We start from the raw sequence: 16,691 nt of genomic DNA, 5'->3' as shown, positions 1-16,691 counted from the left end.
CGGGGATTATTTGTCCGGGGATTTTTGTCCGGGGATTTTTTGTCCAGGGATAATTTGTGGGGATTTTTTCCGGGATTATTTGTCCTAGTTTCAAAAGTTAGGACAAGACATTGGACAAACTCAATTCGGATTTAGAAATGCTCAAGGAATCAGAGAAGCATTATATGCAGTAAATGTGCTAATACAGAGATGTTTAGAAGTATCTAAACCAGGACATCTATGTCTTCTTCCTAGATTTTAACAAGGTATTCGATAGGGTGAAGTATAATCCGTTAACAAAACTACTAAGAAAAAAGAACATCGACACAATATCGGATATAAGAATAATAAAATAAATAATCTGTATTATAAACAAGAAGCTGTCATAAGAATAAATAATTTAAATACTAATAAAATAAAAATTAAAAGAGGTGACAGGGCTGTGTCTTGTCGTCATCACTGTTTAATGCATACTCAGAGGATATATTCAAAAAGCACTAGAAAATGAAGCAGAAGGCATAAAAATAAATGGCCTATGTGAAATTACAGAAAATATTACAGATCTACAAAGAATTTTAGATAAGGTTGTTGCAACGACTGAATAATTTGTTCTGTCACTAGACATAAAGAAAACAAAATTTATAGTTATATCAAATAAAAATATTAGAAACATCAATCAATCTACACATAAATAATAAGACGACAGAACGAATTCAGAATTATAACTATTTAGGGACAAACATTAATGAAACAGACGATTATACCAAAGAAATCAGAGTTAGAAAGAGCAAAGGATAGAAGTGCATTCAATGCTATGAAACAAATGTTATGTAGTAGAGACCTCAGCCTAAATCTTAAGAAAATTAATACTGTTATTTTCTGTTCTTTTGTATGTTTTGGAGACATATACCTATAGAAATTGTCAAAAATGACTTATTTGACATGTCACATATAAGTATTTAAATTGTAAAAATGGATAAAAACATTCAAAAAGTAATGATAATTCTCTTAGAAAACGAAGTCCCGCCAGAAGAGTCCCATAGGAAATGTTTTACCATACTTTCCCGAATTTTATGAGATATTTTTGTAGGACCGATTAATAACATCTAAACGTAACTACATTAGTAAGAACAGGAGCCCAAATTTGGAGACCAATGAACGAAAAAGACTTTATTTATGTGATTCCTTTTTGTAAATTTTAAAATTAAATAGTGTTTAATACAATCAAAATTCAACTCTCACGCACAAGTTGTACCTACAACTTCAGTGAGAAACTGAGTTTATTTTGTTATGTAGGTACAATTGATTTGCTACGAATAAACTCCATATTTATTTATTTGTTATTTATTATATGTACTCTTAATAAACAATGTCTCAACAGATTGGAAGCATCTGAAAGATACTGGATTCCATCAAATTAAGGAAACTACAATATCTGGGTCATATAACACGTGGTGACAGATATGAATTCCTAAAATGAATAATGCAGGGAAATATTACAGGTTGCCTCCGAGAAACCATATGGAGAAACAAATATCTGACCACGGAAAGCAAAATAAAAGTATACACGACTACGACAACAGTAAGACCTATCCTAACATATGCAGCGGAGACAAGGAGCGATAAAAGACGAAACAACAAATCAACAATATAGAAATGAATGTACATATTAATATCAATAGCGGGCATATGATTAAGACAGACAAAGCAACAGAAGTATACGAGGACGATGCAAAATTCAAAATATTAACAGGTATAAGAGACAGACAAACAGGAGTAATCCTAATCGCACGAAGAAGAAGAAGAAGAAGACGAAGAAGAAGAAAAAGAAGAAGAAGAAGGGAAATATTCAAAGAAGGCGCAGCGTAGGTAGAAAAAAATGTCCTGGCTGAGAAACCTCAGAGAATGGATTGAATGCAGCTCAACTGAACTCTTTCGGGCTGTAGTGTCAAAATTAGAATAACCATGATGATTGCCAACGTTCGTCGTGGAGATGGCACGTAAATAAGAAGAAGTATAAATAGTATTTCACGAATCTTTCTTTATAATATTAATTATAATATTTTCAATTATAAAAAATATTTTTAAACTTATAAAATTATTTATTAATTTTAAACCTTACCTTTAAAAATCATGTTCGGCGGTTCCAAATGAAACGATCCAGCATTTCTTTTCTGAGGACCTTTGATTTTTCTATATAAAGTATTAAAAATGCCTCGGCAGTTTTCCAGGACACTTGTTCTTGTAATAGTCTTCGGGTTATTATTCGAGTTATTATTCGTTTTTTCTTGAATCACACTAGTAGATTTCTTATTCTGTGATGGTCCTAAAATCCAAAATATTTCTAAATGGAAGCAGTGATATCGTAACACTAGCGTGATCGGTAATAATGTAAATACACACAACCAAACATATGGAATCAACATGTATTTCAAAGCAATATTTATTTCTTTTGAAAAAACGTGTTATTGTTGCGAGGAACAAAGGTTTTTATTGAAAATAAACAAATCGATAAGACAGTCAGATAGTGCAGCTCGGTACGGTATAGGTTATTTGCTTGAGTTGCAAATTGAAAGAAAATAAATAAACTAACTTTTGCGCCCAAAAACGAAAATATGCCTCATGTGGGGTTATATAACTTACAACGGGGAAAGATTATTGGTTTTGAGGAGCAAGTAATATTCTCAGAGTGAGATTCTGTCCAAAACTTATTTAAGGTACCTAACAGGAACTAGGAAAGTTCAAAAATAAAGCAAGGGAAAGTTGCCAAAAAGTAATAACGGATCGCCACGATCGTTTAATTGTCCAATCAGCTGAAAGACACTCAACAATTTCTCACCTGCAGCTCCAAAGGAGTCGTGGGACAGTACTCAAGAGATTAATGCCCGATTTCACCAACGATACCTATATATTTAAGAATTACCTAAGTGGGTTTAGGTACTTCCTAACTCTAAAACGGATTTCATTATACGATAAGAATTGTCTAAACCGCTGAAGCATTACCTTACGGTAGGATACGTTTTTCGATCTCCCTAAACTTTAGGTAATACTTATCGTTTACAGTCAGGTTATTTTTTTACAATTTTGACTAATGTACTTGTGACGTTTGTCAATAATTTGCTTTTTACCTTAATTTTTCTGTTATTCTGTAATATTAGGTATATTAGTTGTAATTGTGTATTTTCTTTTATACATATTAATAATATATTATGTGTTGGAAAATATAGAAAATAATATATAGAAAAAAAAGTTTTTTACAGGTCTATTGACAAAATTATGTAGTCTACCTACTACCTAACAAACTAGTGTTGTGTTTCAAAAACACATTCATGATATCACTAAAAGTGTGTCATTAAAAATTAATAATAAAAGAAGCAATGTTCAACATATTATTTATTTTAAAATGATTTCATTAATGACAATTCAACTAACTTTAATTTTTCGTCATACCTATGTGAAATTTACAACTCTTTTCTTTTCCTCCATTTCCCTGTACAAATAACATACAAAACTTAACAAACTTAATTCACAAATAACTAACTACTAAATAAAATAACTAAACAGTACAAAACTGAATAAAACCAACTTGACAAACAAACAATAATGACAAATAATCCAAAAAGTAATGTCATGTCATCTGATTCTTCTTTTTATTTATCAAAAATAGTTCAAACGTACCCGAATTAATACCTAGCAAAGAATTTCCTAGATAAGCAGTTCTTTTAGTTGTGAAACGCTATTGTTCTTAAGTATAGACTTAGAAAGTGCCTATCGATAAGAATTACTTAATAAGGCAACTGTTTAGGCATCGTTGGTGAAATCGGGCATAAATGTCGCATCGGAAAGGCAAAGAGTGCATTCTTGACTATGAGCTCTGTGTTCAAGAGCCATGACATCACTCTAAAAACAAAAATAAGGCTCCTTAAATGTTACGTACCTCAACACAACTATTCCGTATAGCAACTAACAAAGTCATCATAGCCAGAATGATCGCCAACGTTCGGAACGGACAGGCACCCTAAGAAGAAGAAGAAGCTCCAAAGGCAGCTTTTGGAAGCTACAAGTGTAAGTGTTTCAGTTGAAAGGATAAGAAGAAGAATTCGTGTGAAGAAGTATGCAGCAGAAGACAGTTAGGGGTTCCCGAGTTATCCAGGCAGCACAAGATTGATCGCATAAATTGGTGTCTTCACCACCAAAACCGGAACATTGTGAATTGACAAAATGTAATATTTCCAGGAAAAGCCAGGATTTGTGTAAAATCAGATGACCCGATAAATCGTGTACTTAGAGGTAGAAGAAAACAAGCAAAAACGAAAACTGTCAGATAGGTTCACAAATATAAAAGGGGAAGTGTAATGTTCTGGAGAGGAATTGTGATCCGTAAAAAAACTCCTTTAATTTTCATCCAATCAACTTTAACTGCTCACAAGTATTAGGTCTGGATCCCGCGTATGAAAAAAAAGTTGATTAATAGCAAGCTGAAAATTTGTTAATAGCTTAAGGGTGTCTAGTCTGATAAACTTTGATATATGGGAACACCGGAACAGGGGCAGTTTTAATTGTGGAACAGGTTAAAAATTTGGAACGGTCAGACCACGAAAACGGCACATTTATTTTGTACGACAGAATAGACTTAAACTCTCCGAACAAAGATTAAACTCTCATGCAAAAATCAGACTGCTATTTAGCACCTGTCATAATTCCTGTCACTTGACATATTCTACATGTTCCACTCATTAAAACGCCCATTTGGTGATAAATAGCAGTCTGATTTTTGCATGAGAGTTTAATCTCTGTTCGGAGAGTTTAAGTCTGTTCTGTCGGACAAAATAAATGTGCCGTTTTCGTGGTCTGACCGTTCCAAATTTTTAACCTGTTCCACAATTAAAACTGCCCCTGTTCCAGTGTTCCCATATATAAAAGTTTATCCGACTAGACACTCTTAAGCTATTAACAAATTTTCAGCTTGCTATTAATCAACTTTTTTTCATACGCGGGATCCAAACCTATATGTTGATAACCTGTAATTAGGCTCTGGAAAGCGACAACAGGAGAAAATTTAATTTTCATGCATGATAATGGACCTCCACATACCCTTAGAGTGACTAGAGACATCATTGAAGCAGAAGGTATCCCTTGTTTGGAGTGGCCTGCTTGCTCACCCGAGCTTAACCCTATAGAGTATCTGTGGGATATGCTTAAGAGAAACATTGGAGCTCGCCGGGATAATCCACAAAACTCCGCACGGCTAGTACAAGCTGCTCTTGAATAATGGAGCAACCTACCACAACAAAATGTTGATAATTTGATTAGGAGCGTGCCCACGCAAACTGAAGCGTGCATAAGGACTAGTGGTGATAACACTGACTATCAAAAAAAAACAAAAAAAAATAAATAAAAACAATTTAAACATTATTCGTTTTACATTGAAATTTTGCATGCTATTGGCTTTAAAACAACTAAGAGTCAATAAATCAATTTTTTTAAATACCTTATTGTTTTATTTAATTGTCATGTATTTGTTATTAAATTGCTTTAAATTAAATATTGTTTGACTTCGTTTGTTCGTTTTTTTTTTTAAATTCGCACGAAATAATAAGAAATATCAGATGATTCCATCTAAGTTTGGTTGTGTGTATATGATAACAGCAAAAAACAAAAATACACAAACAAACATATATTTGGAAGATGTGCCGATAGAAAGGGTTGATAAATACAAACACCTGGAAACCTGATTTCAGAAAAGAATGACTAAATAACAGAAATAAGGGTCAGGATAGAAATAGGAAAAAATGCTTTTGTAAAAATGAAAATACGAGTATTTCGCTGCAATAAAGACTTTAGATTAGAAATGAGAGTTGGAGTTCTGAGGTGTTACGTGTTTTCGATTCTACAATATAGACAGGAAAGTTGAACACTGAAGCAAGAACGCATATATAAGCTACGGTCATTTGAAATGTTGTGTTACAAGAATACTGGATACAGCATAAAATGGACACGGAGTTATTGCGAAAAATGGGCATAGAATACGAAATAATGAACAAAATATAAATAATAAAGTTACAATATCTGAGGACCCGTAATGAAGGGACAGCAATAATGAAAGATAAGATTAAGAAGGAGCATAGGAAGAAGAAGCATGAAGCAGAAGAGCATGGTTGAAAAATGTATGGGACTGGTTTAAATGCAGTTCTAAAGAACTCTTCAAAAAAGCTCTAGATAGAGTAAATATGATGATATAATATGATATCCAACCACTGGATTTATTTAAACACTCGAAAACACTGTACTTGACTACGTCATATACAATGTTTTATAATGAACAATTTCATAATAATTGTAATATGTAAAATGAGCATTCGTTACATTAGTATGAACGACTGTAAGTTACACTGTATATTTGGATATAGAACTTTGACGAAAAAAGGTTTGATTGGTTGAAGACGATATTTGCAAACATTGCGGAAAACTTGGTGATCTTGACCACATATTTAAATGTACTCTCCTGCGGTGAAGTTTCAACAGCATTCAAATCCCCCAATAAAAATTTAATCAAATTTAATTTGTATGCACCATTCAATATCCAGAGTCTGCTGGCTACAGGCTCACAACAAATATACAATTTCATTATAGATTTCTTGACAGACACATGCACGGTTCTATAAGGTTTTAACGCGAGCATGGAGTTTTTCATAGTAGTGTAGAAGTTTAGATTTGCATTATTTGTTTATCCTAAATGGTATAACACCTTATCCGTGGCTCAGTATTTTTGATAGACGCCTAGACGAGAAGCGTTAAATGACTCCGTTAAAATCTATTGCACTGACTAATGTATATGCCATTAAAAAAATTAACGATTGTTCCAGTATCTAGTTTTATTGATTCCGATAAATTCAATATTAAATACTTACGTTTCTTCGACTTTTTTGACTTTCGTTGTCCTTTTAAAGATTTTGAATTAGGAGTGTTTTGATAACTTGATACCATATTCAATGTGTAGCCAGATTTTTCGTTTGGCGTTTGTTTAAGAGCTGTCTGTTTTTTGACTACCTGAATTATAATAGGGCCTTTCTTTTGTCTTAGAGCAGTAGACAATTGATTTTCTTTATCTGATTTTTTTAAAGAAAGGATTTCCATCTTTTTGTTTATCTCAACTTCCAGGTTGTTTATAATTCCTAGAAATTATATTTATATTAGTATAAATCAACAAGATGCGATAATAACAATAATGCAATAATAACAATATTAAATAATGCGATAATAACAATAATTTCCTGGTTTTCCCTTGTGATTTACTATGAAGTCTCTGACGCGAGAATTTTACTGTCGTTGCATTTGGTTGTCTTTTTAAAGACAGATCACATGCTATAATTTTTTTGTGACGGATATTCTTGAGTTGGGGTTGATTTCATGTAATCGAATGAACTATCTTTCAGTAAGTCGTCCCAGGAACGCAACTCATAAATATTGGCAATATCATTTTAAAGTCTTCTACTTTAAAATGTATAATATATGTCTAAATTGCCAATATAAATGAGTCAGATTAAATAAATTATTAGAAGAATTTTTTTGCCTAGCAACAACATTTTTGTTTATTTAGTAATATTTTGTATTTTGACAACGGCACCCGATTTGGGCGTCGAAACGTTAATAAAATTATTTTTTTCATTTTAATTGTGGCTTATTTCCCATATAAATAATTAATAACAATAATGCAACAAATTTAATATACATATTCGTGGTGTGCAATTACTTGGAAGGGAATTGAGAAACGATCGTGCGCAAATAGCGGAGAAATATTGCAACATTCTTAAATAAATTCATATTGTCAATTGAAATTGTCAAATTGACGTACATTTCATATGGTAAGAAAAATTATATGTTGCTCCACAATATTGATATGATATGCAATTATTATATAAAGGTAAATTTAATTAATTGTATTTTGCTTGCAGTACTGCATTTTAATAACTAATTTTATTTACTACGTACAATTGTTTACGTTTTAATAATATAACCTGAATCTTATTTTTTTGGACTATGGCCTTGACAATTATCCAGTAATAAACCAGGACTAATATAATTGGCCAATATAATTAAAAGTGCGAAGAAAGTTGCAGAGCGTAGAAATAGGTGTCGCTTTACCGAACTTGCACGGTCCCAATATCTGTAACTAATAATAATGATTGAGACGTGTGTAAAGGTGTGTATAGATACGCGCCCTGCGTTCTTGGCGCCGACTGAAGATGGATCGTGTGCGCACCGTTTGTGTGCCACTTGAAAACACGTACTAACGCGTACTAATCTAACAAACCCGCCACGAACGCGTAGCGCACACACAGCGCGAAGTGTTCGGCGCGCTTATCTATACGTACCTTAAAGTTAACTTAAATTTATTTTCTGGTAAAAACTACGCCAGAAAACTAACAAAAAACAATAAGTCAGCAGGTCCCGACAAAATACCAGTAGAGATAGTAAAACTAATATTGGAGAACATTCGGGTCTTGATTCATTTATATAAAACAACATACAATACAGGAATTATTCCTTAATATTGGCTGACATCTACTTTTAAAACATTGGCCATGAAATCAAATGCAAAAGAATGCTAAGATTATCGAACAATCAGTTTAATGAGTCATACACTAAAAATATTGATATAATCACTATTTGCTGTAAAGATACCCATACAAATATATGCATGGAGGTCAATCAATCAGTATACCTATCTTTCTTATGCCTCCTCTATCAGCAGACGCATCTGCGGATGCATCTGCCGATGCGTCATCACGAGCTGACCACACATCTGTTGGTACACATCTGTAAATCGTTCAGTCTGTGTTAATTCTCGGGTGACGCAATATCTACTTTGAATTCACTGCGAAAACTAAGGCAGACTGCGTCGTAGAGGTCAGAGGTCAGATGTGTGGAGAAGCATCGGGCGTGCGCACCGAAACCTTTTGATCTGTGCTAGGAAAACCGACAAGAATCTGATATTTCGCAGACGCGTCCGCCGACGTAATATATAAACAACAAACGATCAAATTACCCCATCTACACATCTGCGGATGCATACGCAGATTCCGTCCGCGGACGCGTCTGCCGATGTGTAGAGGAGGCATTAGATTGCAGCAAAGCTCTTGATAAAATTAGGCACAGATTTATCTAAAAACTCAAAAAAAAAATTTGGATACGAAGGCATCCAAATTATTAGCAGCTTCTATTAGAATCAGAAAGCTTTACTAAAGAAGTAAAATGAAGTATCAGATGAGACGAGAAATTGAAAATGGTGTCATGTAAGGATGTGTGCTGTCGCTTAAAGCTGCCTAGGCGGGGAGAAAATTTGCAAATATGCACAAAATTTGCAAATATGTCATCGTTTAGCTAAAGATTTCATAATTAGGCCTGGATCGCGCGTACCAAACAAAAGTTGATTAATAGCAAGCTGAATATTTGTTAATAGCTTAACGGTGTCTACTCGGACAAACTTTGATGTACTTACGGGAACACTGGAACATGGAAAGTTTTAATTGCGGAACAGGTTAAAAATTTGGAACGTCAGACTACGAAAACGTCCCATGTATTTTGTCGGACGGAACTTCCAATTGATTTGTTACCCTTTCTTTAAACTCTCGTGCAAAAATCAGACTACTGTTTATCACCAAACATAATTCCTGCCATGTCATGTTCCGTGTATCGGACTTATTAAAATGCCCTGTTGGTGATTAATATCAGTATGATTTTTGCATGAGAGTTTAATGAAAGGATAACAAATCAATTGAAAGTTCTGTCCAAAAGTACGTTCCAAATTTTTAACCTGTTCCACAATTAAAACTTCCCCTGTTCCAGTGTTCCCATACATCAAAGTGTGTACGACTAGACACCTTTAACCTATTAACAAATTTTCAGCTTGCTATTAATTAACTCTCCAGGCCATTAACTAGCCTTGCTAAACCAGGCCTAAATTTCTAACATTTTATATTAATGTTATGTAATGCACAACTCACAACTGACTTTGTTGCACCAAGATGGCATGTAAAACGGAAATACAATAGAAGAATTACAATTCTGACTTCAGACAAAGACGAGTGTTAGGAACACCGTAGTGATGATAACTCAATTTGTAAAAAGTGTGCACTTATGTCATTGTTTCCCCAAAAGTGGGATATGTCCATAATTATAAATATTTATTTTCTCACCTGATGTATTTCTTGTAGTTTTACCTTCAAATATAGAATCTGGTCTTTGCGTTGTCCATACTTCCACCGATGGTAATTGACCTAAAATATGATAAAATATATAGAAAATATCATAATAAAGCAGTTCATAGAATTTTTACGTTATTTTTGTTCTTGTAATTCTTGTAATTTTCTTCTCATAAAATTGTATGGTGTTCTATTTTTTGTTGGATTAAATTCTTATGTTCTACTACTAGTCCAGAGAAATAAGGATTTTCTCAGGACACTAGAGATGTTGAAAAAGTATTTATTCGTTACAAAGTACTCGTTACTTACGAATACCGAAAGTAACGATTACTGTACAGACAGGCAAATCGTTACTATGATTACTCTGATTACTTCGTACCAATCGTACCAGAGCGAGTAACGGACGGGACCGGTATTTTACGAGTGTTATCAAATATCGTTATCGGTATGAAGCGTTTTAAAGGTGTGGGGACCTACTGAGAAATACGATTCTCGATATGATTACCAGTACTCAAATACAAAAGTAATCATAGTACCTAATCAAATCATTTTTATCCCTTAAACAGATCGGTGAAGGTCGTTGCTATATCGGAATATATATACAAAATACCTACCTACTGAGAAATACGATTCTCGATATGATTACCGGTACTCAAATACAAAAGTAATCAAAGTAACGAATACTATAAATGATTACTTTATACAAAAGTAACGGTTTGTAACGAATACTCGAAAGTAACTATAATCAACATCACTACAGGACACTCAAAGATCCAGGTAGCTGATTAATTTTTTAGTTATTGTAGACCTACAGGAAAAAGCTGTTTCTTGGCTAGAGTTCGCGTCCGCTTTTTAATTATTAACAATTTAGTGCAAAAAACGCGATCTTTTCAATCGTTTGCACCCAATTAAAAAACTAAATAGTTGATATAAAATTACAAAATTTAAATTTATAGAACTTAAAAAAGTTTCAAAATGCCGACTTTTTAAAGAATGGGATTTGTATTTTTTGATAAAAAATTTGCACAAAGATTGAACCTTCACAGCACCCTCTACATAAGGGGAACCTACAAATCCACTGAGTTCAAATACCGAAAAAGCAATTTCAAACTAATACAATTTTCTGTATTTCCGGATCAACTGAATAGATTTTGATCTTTTTTTAATTAGTATGTAATTTCTACGTACATTGCAAATATGAAATTGGTTTATAAATTTATTAATTAATAAACTGTTTACTTTGTTTAAACAATTCTTGAAAAAATAATTTTTTTCCAAAAATCAATTTTTTTAATCGTAGTATCATTAATGATCATAGAAAAAGTTAAAGTACGCTTTAATAGATAAATTATTTTTATATTAGATAATTATTTATTGAAGATAAATTATTTATTAAAGTATACCTTAACTGTTTCTATGATTAATAATGATAGTAAGTATGATTAAAAACATGGATTTTTGGGAAAAAATTATTTTTTCAAAAATTGTTTAAACAAATAATTTGTTTAAACAATTTTTGAAAAAATAATTTTTTCCCAAAAATCCACGTACAAAAAATCATTTTACATATTAGAAAATCTGGTATTTTACACGAATTTTTAAAAATGTGGTTCAATTGATGACTAGTCGTGGTAAGTGAAGGAGGAGCTGGGAGCCTACTAAAAAGGGAAAATTAAAATTAATATTATTTTCTACGGGATCTACTGTATTTTTCAGTAATCTACTTAAGGGATCTACTTAATTTTCTGTAAATTACAGATATGCAATTTGTCTAGACATTTATTAATTAATAGGCAGTCTAATTATTAGTCTGCCTATTCATGTTTGGTGTCATTCGATAAATTTTTCAAAAATATTGAATACGTGTATTTTGCAGTGTTTCGATCTGATGTTCATTTCACGAAATATCGTGGGGTTCCTGTTTAAAATTTTAAATTTACTCCCCACCCATCTCTGTGGGGGATCGTGTATGGGTTCATTCGATAAATTTTTAAAAAATATTGAAAACGTAATTTTTAATTTTCCGATCTTACGTTTATTTCTCAAAATATTCGCTTTTTTCTAGTGACACTTTGTGACTCACCCATTTCCTTACGCCTCGCTTAAACCGTCAGATTTTTTAAATATAAACTGTTCTGCATGTACTTAACGATTTCGAGTTTTTCTAAGAATGAATTTTTTTTTCGGACCCCTCTTAACGAACTCCCCTCTATTAAGACCCAATATATGGTAGGGGTACATTTACAGGGTACACGGTTTCTCCCCATATGATAATCTGACGTGCTCGAGTAACTGCAAAAATCCCCGCTTGTGCTCCCCTACCACTATGTATAATATAAAATATGTTAAAAAAGAATCTTAAGAAATATATATTTAGTGATTATAGAGCAGTAAGCTCGAAACCTATAACAATATGTTTATTTTTTTTTTGGCACTGGCATAGCCAAAAGGCCAGTCATGTTCTCTTATAGTTTTATCAACCATTGCTTACTTACATTTATATACGTGGTACATTGAGTAACAATAATTTGTATACAATACAAAAATAGTGTGTTAGTAAATGCCTAAGGATTTTGTTTATGTATTTTTATTATTATTTATTTTTTATGTATATTTTTCTAATTATTTTGTTTGTTTTGTTTTCTTTTATATTATTATTATCCAGATTTAGCCATACGGCTCACACTCCCTCTAAGGGGAAAATTGACTCATCCCAGATACCTACGGTATCAAAAGGATTGAGCTCTGGTGGGACTCTTTCCGTGTTATCGAGCCCTATGTGACTTGGTATGCAGGTGTATCTCCCAAAAACTTTCGTACACATCTGGCCGTTGCGAGTAGTACAGCTTTCTGCATGGTCTTGTAAAGATGTTCATTTAGACCCAGCCTTTTTATGCTTTCGAGGAGGTTCTTCGGAATGACTCCAGTAGTAGACATAACAATAGGTATCGTCTGGGTACTTTGCATTCTCCATTGCCTTCGTATTTGAATTTCTAGATCTCTGTACTTGGCGATCTTTTCAGTGAATTTACTACGTAGATTATTGTTGTTAGGTATCGCCACATCAATTAGTGTTGTTTGTCTTGTTAATTTATTAACTAGTACGAGATCTGGTCTATTATGTGCCACTGTTTGGTCTGTGAGCACAGTGCGGTCCCAGTATAGCTTGTAGTTGCCATCCTCAAGCATACTCTCAGGTATGCCTATCCAGATTTAGCCTATTATTATTGTTATTATTATTATTATCCAGATTTAGCCATACGGCTCACACTCCCTCTGAGGGGAAAATTGACTCATCCCAGATACCTACGGTATCAAAAGGATTGAGCTCTGGTGGGACTCTTTCCGTGTTATCGAGCCCTAGGTGACTTGGAATGCAGGTGTATCTCCCAAAAATTTTCTTACACTTCTGGCCGTCGCAAGTAGTACAGCTTTCTGCATGGTCTTATAAATATGTTCATTGAGACCCAGCTTTTTTATGCTTTCGAGGAGGGTCTTCGGAATGACTCCAGTAGTAGACATAACAATAGGTATCGTCTGGGTACTTTGCATTCTCCATTGTCTCCGTATTTGAATTTCCAGATCTCTATACTTGGCGATCTTTTCAGTAAATTTACTACGTAGATTATTGTTGTTAGGTATCGCCACATCAATTAGTGTTGTTTGTCTTGTTAATTTATTAACTAGTACGAGATCTGGTCTATTATGTGCCACTGTTTGGTCTGTGAGCACACTGCGGTCCCAGTATAGCTTGTAGTTGCCATCCTCAAGCATACTCTCAGGAACGTATTGATAATATGGGAGATGGTCCGTTTGGAGAAGTCCCAGCTTGTTAGCTATCTCTTGATGAAGGATTTTTCCCACTGCGTCATGCCGTTCCTTGTATTCAGTTGCAGCAAATGCCTGGCAGCCTCCTGTAATATGTTGGATGGTTTCTTGGGCTTGACATCCATATCGGCATCTGTCGTTTTGAACCTGAGGGTCTTTGACGATATATTTCAGGTAATTTCTGGTTGGTATAACCTGATCCTGAATGGCCAGTAATGAACCCTCCGTTTCAGGGAACATCTTTCCTGATGTCAACCAATAGTTCGACGCTGTATTGTCGACATAGTCTTGGCTAACTTCATTGGGATGTCGCCCGTGCAGAGGTTTACCCATCCAGGTGCGCAGTTTTTCGTCCTTAGTAAGGTGGTTTATGCGCATTTCTGGTTCCCTCAGTTTGATCGGTGTTGTGTCATCTACTGCGCAAATTGCGCGGTGTAGAGTAGATGTCTCAGCCTGCATCTGAAAATAAGTTCTTAAATTAGCAATCTGTTTATCTAATTGCTCACCTATATCCATAAGTCCTCTTCCTCCTAAATACCGGGGTAATGTCGTTCGTTCTACTGCACTTTTAGGGTGGTGTTTTTGTGCCTTTGTGAGGTGCGTTCTTACTTTTCGCTGAAGATTTTCTATATCCGTTTTTGTCCACTTAACAATACCAAATGAATAGCTAAGCGCGGAACAAGCGTAGGTGTTCAGTGCCTTAAACAAATTTTTACTGTTAAGCTGTGAACGAAGCAGCTGTTTTACCCTTCTTATAAACTCAGTAGTTATCTCAGTTTTCATTTGCTTATGGTCAATTTTCCGCGCCTGCTTTACTCCAAGATATTTGTACATATCGTTATCGCCCATGGCCTCGATGTTCTGGCCATTTTGCATATCGAATCCACCGGGCTGTACCTTTCCTCTGACTATATTCAAAACACGGCACTTGTCTAGACCGAACTGCATACTAATATCATTAGAGAATGTTTCTACAGTTTTTAGCATCTCTTCTAGATGTTCTCGAGTGGAAGCCATTAATTTCAAATCATCCATATACAACAGATGATTGAGCTTCGCTACTACAGTATTATTGCTCTTAATGCTAAAACCTGAGTCAGTGGAGTTTAATAGCTGGGAAAGGGGGTTCAAAGCTAAGCAGAACCACAGTGGACTCAACGAGTCTCCTTGAAACAGGCCCCGGTTGATTGCGATATTTTCGGTTTCAATATTTTTTTTCACCAGGTATTTGGAGGTGAATTTTAGTCTTCCAATCTCTCATTATATGCCTTAAAAAGGTCACTATGTTATCATCAACTTTGTATATTTTCAAAATATCTATTAGCCATTCATGCGGTACTGAATCAAAGGCCTTTTTATAGTCAATAAAAGCAGTAAACAGGTTCCTTTTTTTAGTTAATGCCTGGTTAGAAATGACTGAGTCGATGATAAGCTGTTCTTTGCAACCCATGGAACCCTTAGCGCATCCTTTCTGTTGAGGCTCTATGATATCGTTTAGAGCACAGTGTTGGTAGATACGCCGGGTTACACAGGATGTGATCAATTTATACAAAGTTGGAAGACAAGTAATTGGGCGGTACTTGGATGGATCTTGGGTGTTATTTTGATCCTTGGGTATTAAATAAGTAGTTCCCTGAGTTAGAAATGATGGTAATTCCTGCGGATTAGAAATAACATGATTAATTAATTTTGATAAGCACTCATGAATACTCCAAAACTTTTTAAGCCAGAAGTTCTGAACTCCGTCTGGTCCAGGAGATTTCCAGTTATGAAGCTCTTTGACGACATTTGAGACTTCTTCAGTCGTGAATGGTTCGTAGTTAGCAGTGACGTAGTGGTGACAGTTGTGCGTCGTATCTTCTATCCAACCAGCATTGTTGTTAAAAGCAGCTGGCGTGGAAAGTTGATTTCCCCAAAACTCATGAATTTCTTCTTGGCTTGGTTAAGACTTGTCGACACTTTCCACGGTGGAATTGAGTTTTCGGTAAAACGCCTTCTCAGAGTTCTCAAAAAGTGCATTGTCACATTTTCGGTTGTTACTAACTTTATACCTTCTTAATCGTCCTGAATAGACGGAGAGTTTTTGTTTTAAGGTATCCAGACACTGTTTGGCTGTGTTATTTTCCGGATCGTATCTCGAGTGTCTTGCAGTGCTCTGCATTATTTCTTCAGCTCTCTTAATAACTTTTCTACTTGTTACACCTCTTATATATTCTGTGACTTGACCAATATCCCTACGCAGTAATTCAATTTTTCCGAGAAGTCTCTTTTCCCATGGTGCAATTCTGTTACCAGTCCTTCCGTTATTAGTACCCCGTCGTGTTCTGATCTTAACGCCCATTACATTGGCAATTGCTGTTGCTGCACAGTAGATTAGCATATGCAGATATTCCAATGTGTGGGCCTCTACGACATAATTGGGTAGGATTTCAGTGTTCGCAATTTGTAACAGCGCACCTAGTTTCTTACAAGAGTTTATTCGTGGTAGCGGTGGTCTGCTAAGTGGATTTGTTCCATTAAACTCTTGTACGGCACGAGCCATTTCGTTTTCTAGACTATGGCGCAACTCGTTGTTTTCCTGCTGTGTATTGTCAGGTTGAGTTTCTGGTATGGGAATCTCAGGAATCTGCTCCTCAAGGATTTCGTTAGGGACTTGATCTAAAACTAGCTCTTGGTTAT

General features: G+C 34.5%; 2 protein-coding genes across 5 annotated transcripts in view; one reads left to right on the top strand and one right to left on the bottom strand.

The window, feature by feature from the left end:
- The window catches only part of LOC114343993 (alpha-tocopherol transfer protein-like), a 391,725-nt gene that overhangs the window by 170,795 nt on the left and 204,239 nt on the right, over positions 1–16,691 (top strand). The window lies entirely within an intron of this gene.
- LOC114338438 (uncharacterized) overlaps positions 1–16,691 on the bottom strand; it is a 127,144-nt gene that overhangs the window by 76,549 nt on the left and 33,904 nt on the right. The window contains exons 5-7 of one of the 2 annotated variants that reach the window (XM_050645574.1): positions 10,179–10,259; positions 6,891–7,154; positions 2,102–2,305 (exon numbers count right to left, since the gene is read on the bottom strand). In XM_050645574.1, coding sequence (XP_050501531.1) covers positions 2,102–2,305; positions 6,891–7,154; positions 10,179–10,259 — 549 coding nt within the window. The remainder of the gene's footprint in view (positions 1–2,101; positions 2,306–6,890; positions 7,155–10,178; positions 10,260–16,691) is intronic. The other variant, XM_050645575.1, reaches the window with a different exon arrangement.

This window comes from Diabrotica virgifera, chromosome 3 (assembly GCF_917563875.1).
Source record: "Diabrotica virgifera virgifera chromosome 3, PGI_DIABVI_V3a".
Lineage (NCBI taxonomy): Eukaryota > Metazoa > Arthropoda > Insecta > Coleoptera > Chrysomelidae > Diabrotica > Diabrotica virgifera.
The sequence above is the reverse complement of the archived record's forward strand: the minus strand, read 5'-3'. Positions and strand labels throughout refer to the sequence as shown.